Below are 14790 nucleotides of genomic sequence, written 5' to 3' on the forward strand. Positions count from 1 at the left end.
CAGAAGATAGTCCTGAAACCATCCCTTCTTTCTCAATTTCTCACAATCTCACAAGTGTTGACATCAAAATAAGATGTATAAAATGTTACATTATATAACATGCCACTTATAACTTACGGTACCACAGTGGTTTAATGTGTTTGAACCACAATCACGAAAACCAGGATGGAAAAATAGTGGGCCAGGGGAAAGTACAGGTCTTTGATGGGATCTTGTATGCAACCTGTTAACACAACTCGATATAACAGAAAAGTACTTGAAAATAAAAATGGAGAGCCCAAATAATTGTCCCTGAGTCACATTCTACGTTAATCTGCCAGGGATATGTCGCCTCAAACTGGACAAAATATCTACATATCATGATTTGTACATGAATTTGCTCATTGTGTCAGAGTGTGACTCTGATAAATCTACAAGGTAAAAATGTGACACTGTATGCCAAGCATGAGGGGGAATCCTTGCAAACATAAAAACATGTATGGTAATTTATAAAACATTATTATACCTGCAGTATTATGTGCCCATACAGATGTAAAAGTACCAGCGTACAGGTTGAGCTCAAAGTTTAGATCCTGGCGGGAATTATCTGAAATTTAAACAAGAATGCTGGTACATACTAATTATAGACTTCTCCTGATGAGGAAAATTCATCGGTATGACATTTCCATCACATTTCCTTTCCAGGACAAGGCAAACGGGTCCAAATCTTGACTTTTCATGGTGACCCTGTCAAATACTAACATAAAGATTAAATGTAACCTTTACCTGTGCTATATATGTCTTTCAATAATGTATCTTCTTGATAATTATGATAATAACTTTTCTTTGTATTTTCACTCTCCTGTCATGTTGGTTACTTACCCTCCGGGGTTCTCTTCCTTCTTTTAAACCACTGACATCATCACACAGTTTCTATGGTGACAAGATTGGATGTCACAATTTGGTAGGCATGTGGATGTTTTCTATTGTGTTGTACACCCCAGTGATGTCTTGATGCTGTCTGTCTTGTCTCCTAAATGCTAAAATGATTTCTTTCATTTCCAGGATTTGCTTGTGTTTTTTGTTGCTCTGGTGTCTTTGAACCCTTGGTGTGCTGGATAAATTGTCTTGCAGGGTGTGTGTGTCTTTAAGTCCCATAAGGGTATTATTATATAGTGGTGTCTTGATGTAATGCAGAACTGATATTCTCCATTAACCCTTTCACCACCATGGTTTGAACCACTCCTATTGTTTTCTGTGGTACAGTTGGACCTCCAGACAGAGAAATGGGGGTGGAAGGGTTAAGCTGCGTAATCGACACAGACACAATGTCTCCCATGCATCTTGGCAGTTAGTCAGCAAGACTTGAACTTGATCATCATACACTCACACCACCACCTCCTGTCAAAAGTCTACACACATACATATATGTACTACGGAACTCATGTCAACCCCTTCCGTGCCTCCCCTTTCAAGTTTCAGTGTCTTAGACAGATATCAGATTTTGACACATCTGAATGTACACTGAATCACGGTCCACCGTGACTGAGTGTAGGACAAAATGAACTGCTTCCCCACAATTTTACACAGAGGGTGGAACAAAACAGTCCTCAGTCATTCACAAAAGACATTTAAGGTTGTAAAGAAAATCTCCCTTTGACTTTTTAGGACAGCTTTCATAACAGATTTGCCCATCAGCAGAAGCATATTCACGCTGTAGCTACAACATTTAATTCATAGAGACATAGATTTCATTACCGATACATCAACTCTGCTGCTTTTTGCACCAGTTATGCCCTTTTGACATAAAAATGAAGTCTAAATGATAACATTTTTGAGCTTACACTATTTACAATCCCTTCCTATCTTTCCTCATATCATTCTCAATATGTATTTTAACAGACATTGTTGGTAGTTTTCTATGAACAAATCAGTTTCTTAAACTTTTAATGACTTGAAAATAACACATGTGGAAATACCTTCCATGTAATAATTCTGGTTTACCAACATTATCCCCTAGTCTCAACAGGTCCCTCAAACAGAAATTCTGTTTTTCATGGAGATTGATATATTATGCAGAGGCTATGCAGAAACACCTGCTGAAGTTCTGTGATGCATACACAGTATACCCATGTACATGTAGTTGCCTGAAGTAACCTGTAGTTCCATGCCACGTACCTACAGTATGATTCCTCTGTTCACACACATGGCTTTGTAGTTCTATTCTGTATTCACCCATGGTTCCCTGCTACCTTTATTCCCTGCTAATCATCCCCTGAGACATATCTCCCTAGGTAAACACCTTTCCATGTTGCTCTGCTGCACAGTTTATTGTATCTGTAACTTGTCCGATGTAATGATACTTGACGGACTGGCGATATATACTGTACATGGATTATTCATTCTCGGCATCACTTTCATCATGAATCATCAGGTGGAGTCGGCTGAAGAAATGGAGGCTAAGACAAGCGTAGGATTGGTCAAAGGTCATGCCTATGGAGTAACTGCCATCAGGAATGTCAAAATTGGAGATCCAGGATTGCTTTCCTTCTTCAAGAATGTTGAAAGAATTCCAATGGTTCGACTTCGCAATCCCTGGGGTGAGAAGGAATGGAACGGTGCTTGGAGTGATGGGTAAGGTCAAAGTTCAAAGGTTACACAACAGATAACCTTTAGGTAACCTGAAATGCCACATGTATCAGAAACCAATGTTTAAAAAAAATTATTTGTAATTTATCTTACCTCTGTCATGTATTTCCAAACTCAGTCAATTTAATATGGTCCATCTTTAACTGTTTTCCTGCAATTTTTCGGAACATTTCAAATGAGACAACTTGAAGATTGATACTTTAAAAATGCTTAAAAGGTAAAGTCAACATGTTGTGCAAGTGGCAGGGGAAAAGAAATGGGAACTGCTTTGAAGTAGTCATGTAGTTTGGAGGAAGCGTTGGAGAATTGGCCAGAAGAGCTCGGAGGATGCCCTGGTACATGTGTACCATGTACAGTGATTGACATGCAACTTTGTTCTCAATGTAACAGGTCAGATGAATGGAAAAAGGTCAGCCAGAAGGAGAGAGAGAAAATGGGACTGACCTTTGATGATGATGGAGAATTCTGGTAAGTCATCAAGTCATGGTGTTCAGTCAAGGGGCAGGTGACTTTGTGCTCATAGGTCATGCACAGGGCAGAGGAGGTACCTTTGAGATTGTGCTGTGTTATAATTGTTGTGTGAGATGTACACAGGTATAGTGCTGTGTTATATGGTCACTATCACTATGATGACGATCCTTTGATGATACACCGGCCAGAGAAATGTCAAGACAAAAACAGTTGCACAAGTTCTTCCACCAGATATTGTGGTGTAATATTACAGCTTTATACATCAGACAAGAAAAGTTTCATTGTGCAGTAGGTGTATTTCCAACTTTTCCGGGGGTTTAGTCTAGACATGCTTCCCTTCTTAACATAGTATGCACCTCGAATGTGAAAGACTTTCCTTAATGAATCTTTCAATCATTCTCTTTCAAAATCAAGAAAAAAAATAGGGGTTACCGTGCAAATTTTGGTACTAGAGAAACAAATTACCCAAGATTTACCGATATTAGAAATTCAAAATGGCCGCCATCCCTGTGTTAACTGTATGGAGAAAAATAAAAATTTTCGAATTTCGAAAAACTAAGCCGGTGAAAAGTTTTCTTTCACCAAGAGCTTTAAAATGAACCCCCACATGTGGTATATCAGAAGAGAATTGTAAAAGTTTGAGAGTCCGAATGTCTGTCCCCGAGGTGCGTTCCTCCTTAACATCACCTCATCATGTGTCCACAATGGTGTGAAGTCTGACCTTTCAACTCTATTTCTCTTACCCACATCTGTGTAGGATGTCCTTTGTGGACTTCTGCAGAAACTTCACCAACGTGACAATTTGCCGACTGCCGAACACGGCATTCATCAGTTTCAGCCGGACTTGGCGGGAGAAGATACTTCACAGTAAATGGGAAAAGCATGCTGACACCCTCAAGGATAGAGCCGGAGGATGCATCAATAACAGAGCAACATTTTTACAGAATCCTCAGGTATAGAAAGATGGTCTCCTATGAGTTATAGTGGGCGAGGAATATACTCTGTCCCAGTGCTTGGCGAACCATTCAGGAGTTGGAATGTAAGAGAGCGCCCTCTATCAGCTGGCATTGTCAAAAGTTACCACCAGTGTACTGAAGTTGGTCAACAGTTGTAAAATTATCTCCAAATATGTTGTCAGAGTATCACTTATCAGCTCTGTTGGGGCATTTTTGACCAATTTCCAACAAACTTTGGTTTGTATTACAAAATAGATATACACTGTAGTTTCATAGACAGAAATCAGACAGAAATCAACTACTTTGATATAGTGACACCACCAGGTTTGTAACTGTGTATGAACATTGTTCTATTTCTTTCAGTTCATGTTCGATATTACTGATAATGATGGTGATGATGTCATGGTGTCTATCAGTCAGAGAGACACCAGGGCTGACATCAAACAAGAAAACTTGACCATTGGATTTCAGATAATGAAGGTCAGTGAAGTACCAAGAGTGTTCATAACCGATGAATTCACCAATTTTCAGTGATACAAAAATTATTCATACTTCCAGAAGACATGGCAATAAAGTCTGTGAAACAATGCGTACATATAGAATGAAAGCATTGCTGGGTTGCTACAAATTTTGTCGATAAGACACTAGTTATTGCTACTAACATTCTGGCACATTTTTTCATATTATCCTAGACATCTCAAATTATCGTTTCCTGAAACATGTGAAAGACAGATAATTGTGCAAGATATCATTCAGTAAATAGCATACAGCTACCTTTGTCTTCATGCTAGTATTTGTTGGTAACATTCTGTAATTTCATTTGAATGTCAGGTGGAATCAAACAGGAAGTACCGATGTCATGTGATCAAACCCAAGGTTCTGGACTCTACATACATCAATGCCAGGAGTGTTTTTGAAAAGAAGCACCTTCCTGAGGGTCGCTACGTTGTTGTGGCAACAACCTTTGACCCAGGTGAAGAAGGCGACCTCATGTTCCGCATCTTCACCGAGCATGACGCCGACGTAGCGTAAGTGTAGTGACCTATATGTTCTCTCTGATTTTATAGTGGGATAGTGCTGTATAATCCGTAAGATTTCTAATGTGGGTCAGTTTATGGACTCTGGAAAATTTATGTTTGCAAGCCCATACATGAATATTTTTCAAAGAATTGTCTTTCACTCCAATTTCACATCAAAATTTTCCTAGATAGTGGCATCTACCGTACCTGTCAAATGTATGTAATTCTCTTTAGTCAATTGCTTCTAGAGCCGTTTAACCCTCCATTTTAACATCATTGTTTGTCGGAGGAAAGAGAGATTCATAAATTGTCATATGTCCTTTCCAGTGAACTGACGAAGGATTGTCCTACCAAGACATGCTGGAGTGGTATCTTTGGTTATCCGTCTGTGGTAACATCCTTGACTGTGAACAGCGTGGCCGGACTCCAGAAAATGGACAGATTTGGAGGAGGTATGGTCCAGCTGTACAGTCCTACTTCCTGATTGTGTGAGAAGCATGAGAGAGTCACCAAAATCGTAAATGTCTGCATGGTATATTTCCATGATTGGATAGGAAAAATTCAGATGCATTATGCATTCATCAACATTTGCGATGTATCATGTTTTGTAAATTTTAGCGATGCTTTGTTTACCTCAGTGTGAATATGTCCTCAAAAAATACCTGAAATCTGAAATCTCTTTTCAATGAAAATTTTTTTTTCATTTTTTTTCTGTTCCATATAATACCCTTATCTTTATAAGTGGTGTCAGTAGTTGCGCAGGTGACCTTTTCAGCAAATTATATTCAAGTTCTGTTTGTGAAAATATTGAATGATTGGGATCTGTTCCAAAAGTTTACAAAAAATTAGTGGAAATTTGAGACAACTGTTATGACATCGTGAAGGACAGGACCCTGATTCGATTTAACCCTTTCACCTCCCTGGTTTCGCCCAAACTTGTTTTAATCAACGGTGATTGTGGACCTGTTAACAAAGAAAATGGTGAACACAGGGTCAAAGTGGCAGCCCACAATCCCTGGTGATCACATTAGTTCTTGTGTTGGTATTGACTATTTACATAGTGTTTGTTCTTAGTTCTCCCTTGAAAATTGTGTCCGGATAATAAGTTTATTTAGAGAAAAAAAATGATGGACAACCTGCCCCCTTGAAATCTTCACTGTGCCAAGTTTTCAATAAACTGGGTCTGTTACAATAATGTAGGGTAAAGTTTTGAACTGTTGAAAGACATGTTAAGATTTTCATGATTCTCAGTTGTACTCATGACTGTGCCACACATTTGAAAAAAAGTGCTATCGACTGTTCACATTAAAGGTAGCTCACACCTTGAAAATGAAAAACTTTTCAAACTTTTCTCAAGTAAATTTCAACCATTCTCTTTCAAAATCAAGAATAAAAATTCAGTGTCACTCTGCAAGTTTTGGTACTTGAGAAACAAACTACCTAATTCTTACGAATTTCTGAATTTCAAAATGGCCACCATCCCTGTGTTATCTCTATGTGGGGACAATAGAATTCCCGATTTTCATAAAACTACGCTGGTGAAAGCTTTATTTGCTCCATGAGCTTCAAAGTGAGCCCCAAACAAGTGGTAGGTCAAAAGAATATTGTTAAAGTCTGAGAGTCTAAATATCTGACCCTAAGGCGCATTCTACCTTAAGAAAGGACTCATTGTGTTTTGTTCTCTTCAACCACGGCCAGGTGCTGACCCCTATGCCTACATCAAGTGTGAAGGGGACACGTACAAGTCACCAGTCAAGAAAGGTACCCTCAATCCAGAGTGGAACTTCAGTGTCCTGCTGTTCCGCAAGAAACCTGAGCAGCCACTCACAATCCAGGTACATGATACATAGCTCGGCAAATAACTTTTGTGTTGCTGTGACCTGAAAGAAATTTGTGACTGTATCTCAAGTATATTTCAATACTGTCTGAGCAACAATATAAAACTTCAGTGTTATCTTCTGATGCAGAGTGTCAACAATTTCAAATTCAGTGGTATCTTGTGATGCACATTGCCCTCAGGCCTATTATGTTATTATTACATGCCTCCTTATATCATACATGTTCATCATGCGCTCCATAGGATTTAATGGTAAAACATCAACGACATCGCAGGCCGCATAGTCATCATTTGACTGACCGTGAACCAGAACTATTTCCAGCTCAATAACTTTGGGATTGAAAAATTTTCAAATTATGTGTTTTACATTGGAAATCCAGTTTTTAGAAAATTATGCATGAAAAATTGATAAACTGCATAACAGTGATTTAAATTTTATCAATGCGCCATTCAACTATGAAAATCATTCCATTTTTAAGTGACTTTCTTCTAATATGCGTATGATTGTCATATGCGAATAAACCTAAACATTTGGAGTGAAACTATGTAAGCGAGGCATGTAATAATATATACCGGTATATTGTGAAACCCCAGTCACAGAGTTTTTGATGAGTGTATGTATGCAGAGATAAGACCAGAATGCTGCTTTTTTTTTGCTCAAACCTTGTAGACTTTTGTGATCACTTGAATTTGAATGTTACTGGTCTAAATCAATGCATCCATAATTTGATTTTTCATGCATTGAATATAATACACACAGATGCTGCAATAAAATACAGAAATTCAATGGTAAAATGGAAACAAAATTGAGAACAAATTGGAAATGAGTAACAAAAGATAAAAAAACAGTTGTAAATGGTAAATATATCATCAGAACACAAACACAAAATGAAAATAAACCTCCCAAGAGATGAAATAAAAAAAGAATGTTGTCTTGGCCGTACACTGATATTTTTTAAAGAGAAATACTGTAATATTGTACTTGAAATGCATACATCCTTTATACTCCCGTTTTTGGTTGCAGATTTGGAACAGTAACCTGGTGAAGGATGATTTCATGGGAGAGGCCATCGTCATGGGGCAGGCAGACGGGGAGATAAAACACTTCTCTGCGTCCATGAATGATAGAGGGCGCAAAGCCAACGAGAAACGTCCAGGGTCACTAAGTCTGTCCATGGTGACAAACGCAAACATCAAAGCGTTGTAAACAAGTTTTCTCAAAGCTAGTATCTAACATGGAATGGCATTGAGTATAGATTCATTTTAGATTTGATCAGTTTCCATAATGTATCAAACCCCTAATCTGTAAATACAGCTATCTTTGTAGTTGAAAATAACAGGGGGGAAATAATGTTGTTGGAAAGTATATTTATAGGTGCTCCATCCATTTGGAGAATGCATATCACACTGGTAGTCAGAAAAGAAAAATGCTGGCCATGGCTTTCATTGCCATATACTGACACGTAGAAATGGCCAGGGCTTTTACAGCTTCCAATGACAAGTTTGTATAATTGATCCTATGTCAGTAACATTTCCAAACAAATGAGAATTAGCATGAATGTAATATAGGGTAGCTAAATACTGGGTTCAGAAATATTTTTTTTCAAAACTGGTTGTCCATGATTGGTTGCAGTCGTGCCGGAGATAGAATGCATTTGACCTAAATATCATAGATGCAGTAGTCTGTATATTTCGATTATTTCGCTAGCACTTAACTGTGGATAGACTGTTTGTTTTCAAAAGGTCTCCTCGCTTTGCAGTCAGTGACCTGTGACTGGGCACCGTTGTTTACGCTGAGAATCTGAGGCTGACGCGTAGAACGTCAAAAGGTAATCTGTCATTCATTTTAAGATTTACGCTTCTTTGTACAAATTCACAGACTGGTCAAATGAAGCAGAAAGTCATGACCCAATCACAGACGGTCTTACTAGACCGCCACGGTCCTTCCCCAGAGTCTGTGCAAGGATGCGATTGGCTGTGGATGTGGTGTACAGATTTTAAAGTCAGGAGTGCACATTTTATTGCAGTTCAGTTTTCATACTTCTATAAAGCCCATTTACACTAAGTAATGAATAACACCTATTCTTCTGTAGATTTCATTCACTTTTACCGAATCACGGTCTTCTTCTAGATTAGAATAATCTTCTCATGCACATAGGATAAAGTATTACAACATTTCACCTTTATTCAATAGCTTTTTTACTCTGTATATTTTATATCTGACTGCTGAAATGAAACCATTCTATGTGTTTTTTAAATCTTGTATTTTGATAATGTGTCGGTTGGTAATGTTTCTCCATATGGTGTTTTTGATGGTTATTACTTGGTGTTCATTTACTATTTCTTGTGAAAATGGTGTTTTTGTTATTTCTCATGTGAAGGTAGCATTCATTCGTCAAATCAAAACACTTGGTTGTAAAGGTAAAATGTGGGGTATGGTATACCGAGTTGTGGTATTATGATTGTGTGTAAAGGTAATGCCGGCTAGTTATAGTGTGTCCATGTAAATAACCCATCCTAAGGCCAGGGAGAAGAGAGGTTTATACCTCATATACAGAAACAGAGTGCATTTCTCTATGAACAAGCAAATATTCCCAGGAATGTATTAGCACTCATTGACTCATATTTTGCTTTATGCAAGTGTATATTATGGGACAGAAAAAATCTCTAATAAATGTTTCCAGCAAGTGTACTCACTGTATGATGCTACAACAAAATCGTGATTATTGAATAAGCAAAGAAGGAGAATTCCAATTTAAAAGTATGTGCATTTTCAAACAATCTCCAAACAAGCAAAATTTGAAGAAGTTATTCTAAGCAAGAATTCTCAATTTTATCTGGTCTTAGCTACCCATCATGCATTGCTGTAGATATCCAAAATTAATAACAGTTTTCTCATCTTTTTAAATATGTGTACTCCTGTTTCTATTGTTTTCACACATTTTCTCGAATAGGATATATCACAATCATCATTGTTCTTTTTCAGTTTTATTGTAATTTTTACTGCCTTTTATCATCAAAAATCAGGCGACAAATTTATATGATACTATCTCTTACATTTTTAGTTCACTCGTAGTTCGTTTTTAAGGAATTGTTATATCTTTGTTTTTTTCCCCATTTTTGTTATTTATAAGTTATTTCATTTTTTGAACTTTAGTTCCTCAGACATTTTCTTTCAGTCAGAAATGTTACAGTACCTTTCAAGACTTCGATTATCCCATCAAAATGTTGAATATTCAACTACCTGCAGAACACTGGGCCCTTCTTCCATTTGGTGCAAATCAAGGCCTGCCTGAGGGTGCCTTATGTGATGAGCATATAGAAACATGGCCACTAAGATAGTATGACATGGTATTGCAGCTAGCAGGGGTCCAGTGTAATGCAGTATTATTGAAAATTCCACCGTGTTCACAAGACAATCACCTTGTACCACACAGACAATCACCTTCTAATGCAGATTTCAGCATCAGTTTTCATGACAAATACATGAAGTTTAAGAGAACAATGGTAATAATACTAGTGCTGTATTTTATAACTCTCACTTGTAGAACCAAATAGTCTGCAGTAGAATCAGGACAATCGCAACAAAAATCTTCTTTGTAAATTTCAAAAAATAATGTGTATTTTCAACCAGTCATGTCCATTTTACTGAAAAAAGGAATAGGTCCTACTACACTGTAGATTAAGCTAGCTAATTGTTTTAGGATGTTTAAAGATTGTAGTGTACATGTATAATCAAATCAAATCAAAAATCAAACCAATTTCAAAATAAAAGTTAGGCTGATACAAAACCCTACCACAGGGAAAGAGTTAAATTCTTAAATCTATATTTGTATACATAGGTAATATAATGATGAAGTGTCTTTTAAAATTAATTGTGATTGTAAAGCAAATTTTAACCTCTAAACCATGTAAATGTATAATGCAAAGGAAAAGACGTGAGTTTTTTTTGTTTTTTTAATCATATTCAAATTATGCCTTTTCGGTGAAATTTCTTCAAAATTTTTCTCTGATAAGGATCAGAGCCAATTTGTTAATGTTACGTATTGCTTTTGATACACACTATTCTGGTGCACCTTGCTTCCGATGTTTTCAGATGTTGTTGAAACAAATTTTTCCGAGAAAATATTTATAAATTTCTCACCCTGACTTCTGATACCTTTAAATTTAATTGCTTATTATCTGTTCAGTGACATCTTTTTAGCACTGATCAAACATATCATTTAGAATTTGTTAAAGGGAAATGGTTGTCAGAACTGCACCTCTGCAAGTTTCTTGTTTACAATTTGATCCGTGCACGATATCTAGATGCACCTCATCATCACAGCTGCAATATTTAAATTATAGGACGTCGATTATGACAGACATATTTCAACTTTCATCAATCGCCATTGTACCTTGGATACAGTGTTTACATTGGTTGTATGGTCGTATGGGTCCCATACGACCTTTGACCGCAGTTCCGACAACTGTATCCCTTAACTACGCCATAGTGTAGGTACAGTATGCCAATTTCTATTGTCAATTTCTGTATTAAGCTTTCCTTTACCAACAGATACTAAGACAGAAAACAGGGAGAAATCTGCAGTTATCAAACATATCATTCAGAATTCATAAGTCCATTTCAGCCATGTCAATTACGAAAATAGCCAAGCCAACTTGGGTGCTATTCTTGGTCAAATCAAAGAACATGCGTTTCCAGTAAATTTACGTTCCCTATTTAAAACCTTGATTCAAAATGTTTTTCACTTTCACAAATTGTGCATAATTTTGCCAAATTTTCCTGTTCAATGGGTCAAATCTCATGAACAATTATAGAATTAAAAAAGTTCCTTCGAGACCTACCACATTTCCTGAACACATGGAAATACACATTTTTTCCCCCTACCCTTTGTTTCCATTATAAATGTTCAATAGCACCATAAAAAGAGGATTTCACCACAATAATAAGGCAGTTAGGGACAAAGATATACATGTATACGCATTTGTGAGTTTTGTAGCTAATTTATAAATTAAGGTAATACCATCATTAAAAGTACTTATTTTAGGTTTTGATGAGGGCAGTCATAGAATTAAAGCATATTTAGCATATGATGATGAGGGCTGTGTATGATATTTTGAAGAATTTAACTGTGTATTTTTGCATTATGAGTGTTTCGATCATTTTTAATTGTATGAATTACAACTAAAAGAAATCGACTGCAAGTTTTACACCGTTGGTTTAAGTTTTACATTTTGAGGTCAACCTTTCAAGTTCAATGTCAGCATAGACATATTGTTGATTGGCAAGGGTTTACTCCCTTCTTAAATAGTATTGCTCAACATCATCAGTAATTCCTTGACCACCATACCTGTGTCGAACTGTGAAGTAGATTTCAAAAAGAGAAAAGTAAGCTGAAATTTGTAAGATACTTTCACACCATGATTTGCACCAGCTTGTAATCTAGCCATGACGTGATCCCTTTTGCTTTCTTTTTGTGCAATTAGAAGGATTTTTTGCTGATTAATTATAACTATTTTAATGCTGCACATTTTGACTTGTATAATTTTATCAATAAATTCACTTCTGCCGATGAAAATGAGCAAAGGCTGCCTCATGGTGTTGTTCTTTACGTGTCACTTGAGGGCGCTCTCCATGACCTTGGAACATTGGGATCCTTTGCGCCCACTCTTGGGTGATGGACTGATGGCATCACCGAGTGGGGAAGATTAAGTTGCAATGGAAATGGTAACCAATTCTTTCTGAATTTCATTGTGTTAGGCCGAAGTAAGTTAATTGTTGTGTCCACTCATAAGTAAAAGAAGACTTCTGGGCACGGTTACTACCTGAATGGGTGGCAGTCTGGGAATATACTTGCTGTGATCTCCAAATCGCCTCCCATTTTCTTCCTCTGTGTTCACTATGCCTACTTACAATATGATCTTTTATTCTGCGTTTTGAAAGCTTTACATCCCCTGTGTATCCGGGCGAAATGGAAATATGAGTGACTACTCATCATATCTGTATCTTCATCATCTCTACACCCTTTGCAGAGGTGCTTCTATCTTCTGTTATCGGGTAAACCAACATTTATTTATTAATTAAAATTGATTGATTTATTTCCATATTTATTTAAGAAGTATTTCTGAAGTTTGCTCACTATCAACGAGGAGACAAAGTTCGCTACTTACGAAATGTTACTTATGCGCCAGTCAATGTAAACCCCCACCCCCCCACCTCGGGGTTTAGTGGGGGATTTGGAAATTAGTCCTGTGAAATCTGCCAAATGCCCCACCCCCTGGGGCAAGACAATCCGGAAAATCCCCACCTAAACCAAGTAAATCCCCCACATACGGGGGTGGGGAATTTGTAAATTCCTACACACAACCACTCTTTGGAATTTTCATGTCGTAAACAACCTGCATCAATATAAAAAGTTCATGTTCAACTTTAGAACAATTTTTATCATTTAAAACAGGGTTTTGTGACATTTATGCTGTTCACAAATGTCTATCACAATCAACACAAATAGATCCAGGAAAATAACATACTTTTCGCATTTGTTTTTCAGCCACTTATACTGTGACCAGATGAAAGTGTTGAGGTGTCACTGTCACGTCACCTATTTTGGAGCAAAAATTTACAATATTTTTCAGTCTAGTTTGCTTGTATGTTGTCAGGCATAAACATGTTTCAGGCTAGAACATCCGTTTTTAAGGTCTATGGCTAGAACAAATGATTTAATTAGATCAAAACACCAGATGTATCACAAAAGACATGTCGCCTCAATAAACTAATTAAAGCTGATAAACAAGATACATGATGACCAATCTCACAAGTGCAGCTTTTTTGTCTTCTCGCTCTCATGCTACAAGCACAATGACACATTCTACATCAGTCATGCACTGATTTAAAACAAGCAGAGGAATGAAAATTCACAGTGATCCGTGTTTATTCATCACAAAACACGGCAGAAAGATACTGTAAAACTCAACAGAACAGATGATCAGAATGATCACAATGATGAAACAGAACTGTTTCCCTAGCTATATGGGTCATCATGAATAAATTGGATAATACATTTAGCGGACATAAAAAGGAATCCCGTCGTGACCGACCATGTTTTCCAAATACACAAGCAATTTAAAGGGACAAAGTCGGCCATTTTTCATGAATTTTGTTTGATGTGAGATACTACTTATATGTTTGACATGTCAAAAGATACCGAAAGAATGGCTGACCATGCTATATTCGACCCCGGTTTTAGACAGGATACATGCAAACCATCGCAAAATGAATCATGGTCATGACCATTAATTCGTTTTCGCGATGGTTTTACTTAATTTGTATAAAACTGGGGTCAAATATATGTATGGTCACTCATTCATTCAGTATCTTTCAACATGTCAAACAAAATATGTAGTATATCGCATCAAACAAAATTCATGAAAAATGACTGACTTAATTAGTCCCTTTAAGCTTTATCAAAAATAGAGTTGACCCGGAGGTCTTTTTAGTGCTGGACCATGTCGATGACACATCGTGAACATCCGAAATGTCACGCTCACGTGGGAAAATGTGAGAAATTTGTGTATGGTATGTTCAGTTTTCCAAAACATAAGAATACACGGCGGATGAAAATCATTTATTTAGTTATCGATATTTAAGCCATCAATCACAAATATACTGTCATACACACCTCTGAATATTGCTGCATCGCGTTCATCAATAGCCAGTTGAAAAGCTGCTTACCGGCCCACATGGCCTTGACAGCCACCTTTCGCCATGCTACCGCTCTGAACAACAACATACCATTACCAGGGCCTGAAAATTTCTGTTTTTTCCCACTGGTCCCAGGACCAGTGACCTGTTTTTTTTTTCACTGGTCCAAAGGTAAAA

General features: G+C 37.1%; 1 protein-coding gene across 1 annotated transcript in view; it reads left to right on the forward strand.

Moving 5' to 3' along the window:
* The window catches only part of LOC139118906 (calpain-5-like), a 39590-nt gene extending 27092 nt beyond the window's left edge, over nt 1-12498 (forward strand). Inside the window, exons 6-13 of the mRNA XM_070682472.1 lie at nt 2414-2613; nt 3019-3096; nt 3857-4052; nt 4419-4535; nt 4887-5083; nt 5402-5526; nt 6773-6909; nt 7936-12498. Coding sequence (XP_070538573.1) covers nt 2414-2613; nt 3019-3096; nt 3857-4052; nt 4419-4535; nt 4887-5083; nt 5402-5526; nt 6773-6909; nt 7936-8118 — 1233 coding nt within the window. The 3' untranslated portion in view covers nt 8119-12498. The remainder of the gene's footprint in view (nt 1-2413; nt 2614-3018; nt 3097-3856; nt 4053-4418; nt 4536-4886; nt 5084-5401; nt 5527-6772; nt 6910-7935) is intronic.
* Nucleotides 12499-14790: the final 2292 nt, after the last annotated feature.

This window comes from Ptychodera flava, chromosome 19 (assembly GCF_041260155.1).
Source record: "Ptychodera flava strain L36383 chromosome 19, AS_Pfla_20210202, whole genome shotgun sequence".
Taxonomy (NCBI): Eukaryota; Metazoa; Hemichordata; class Enteropneusta; family Ptychoderidae; genus Ptychodera; species Ptychodera flava.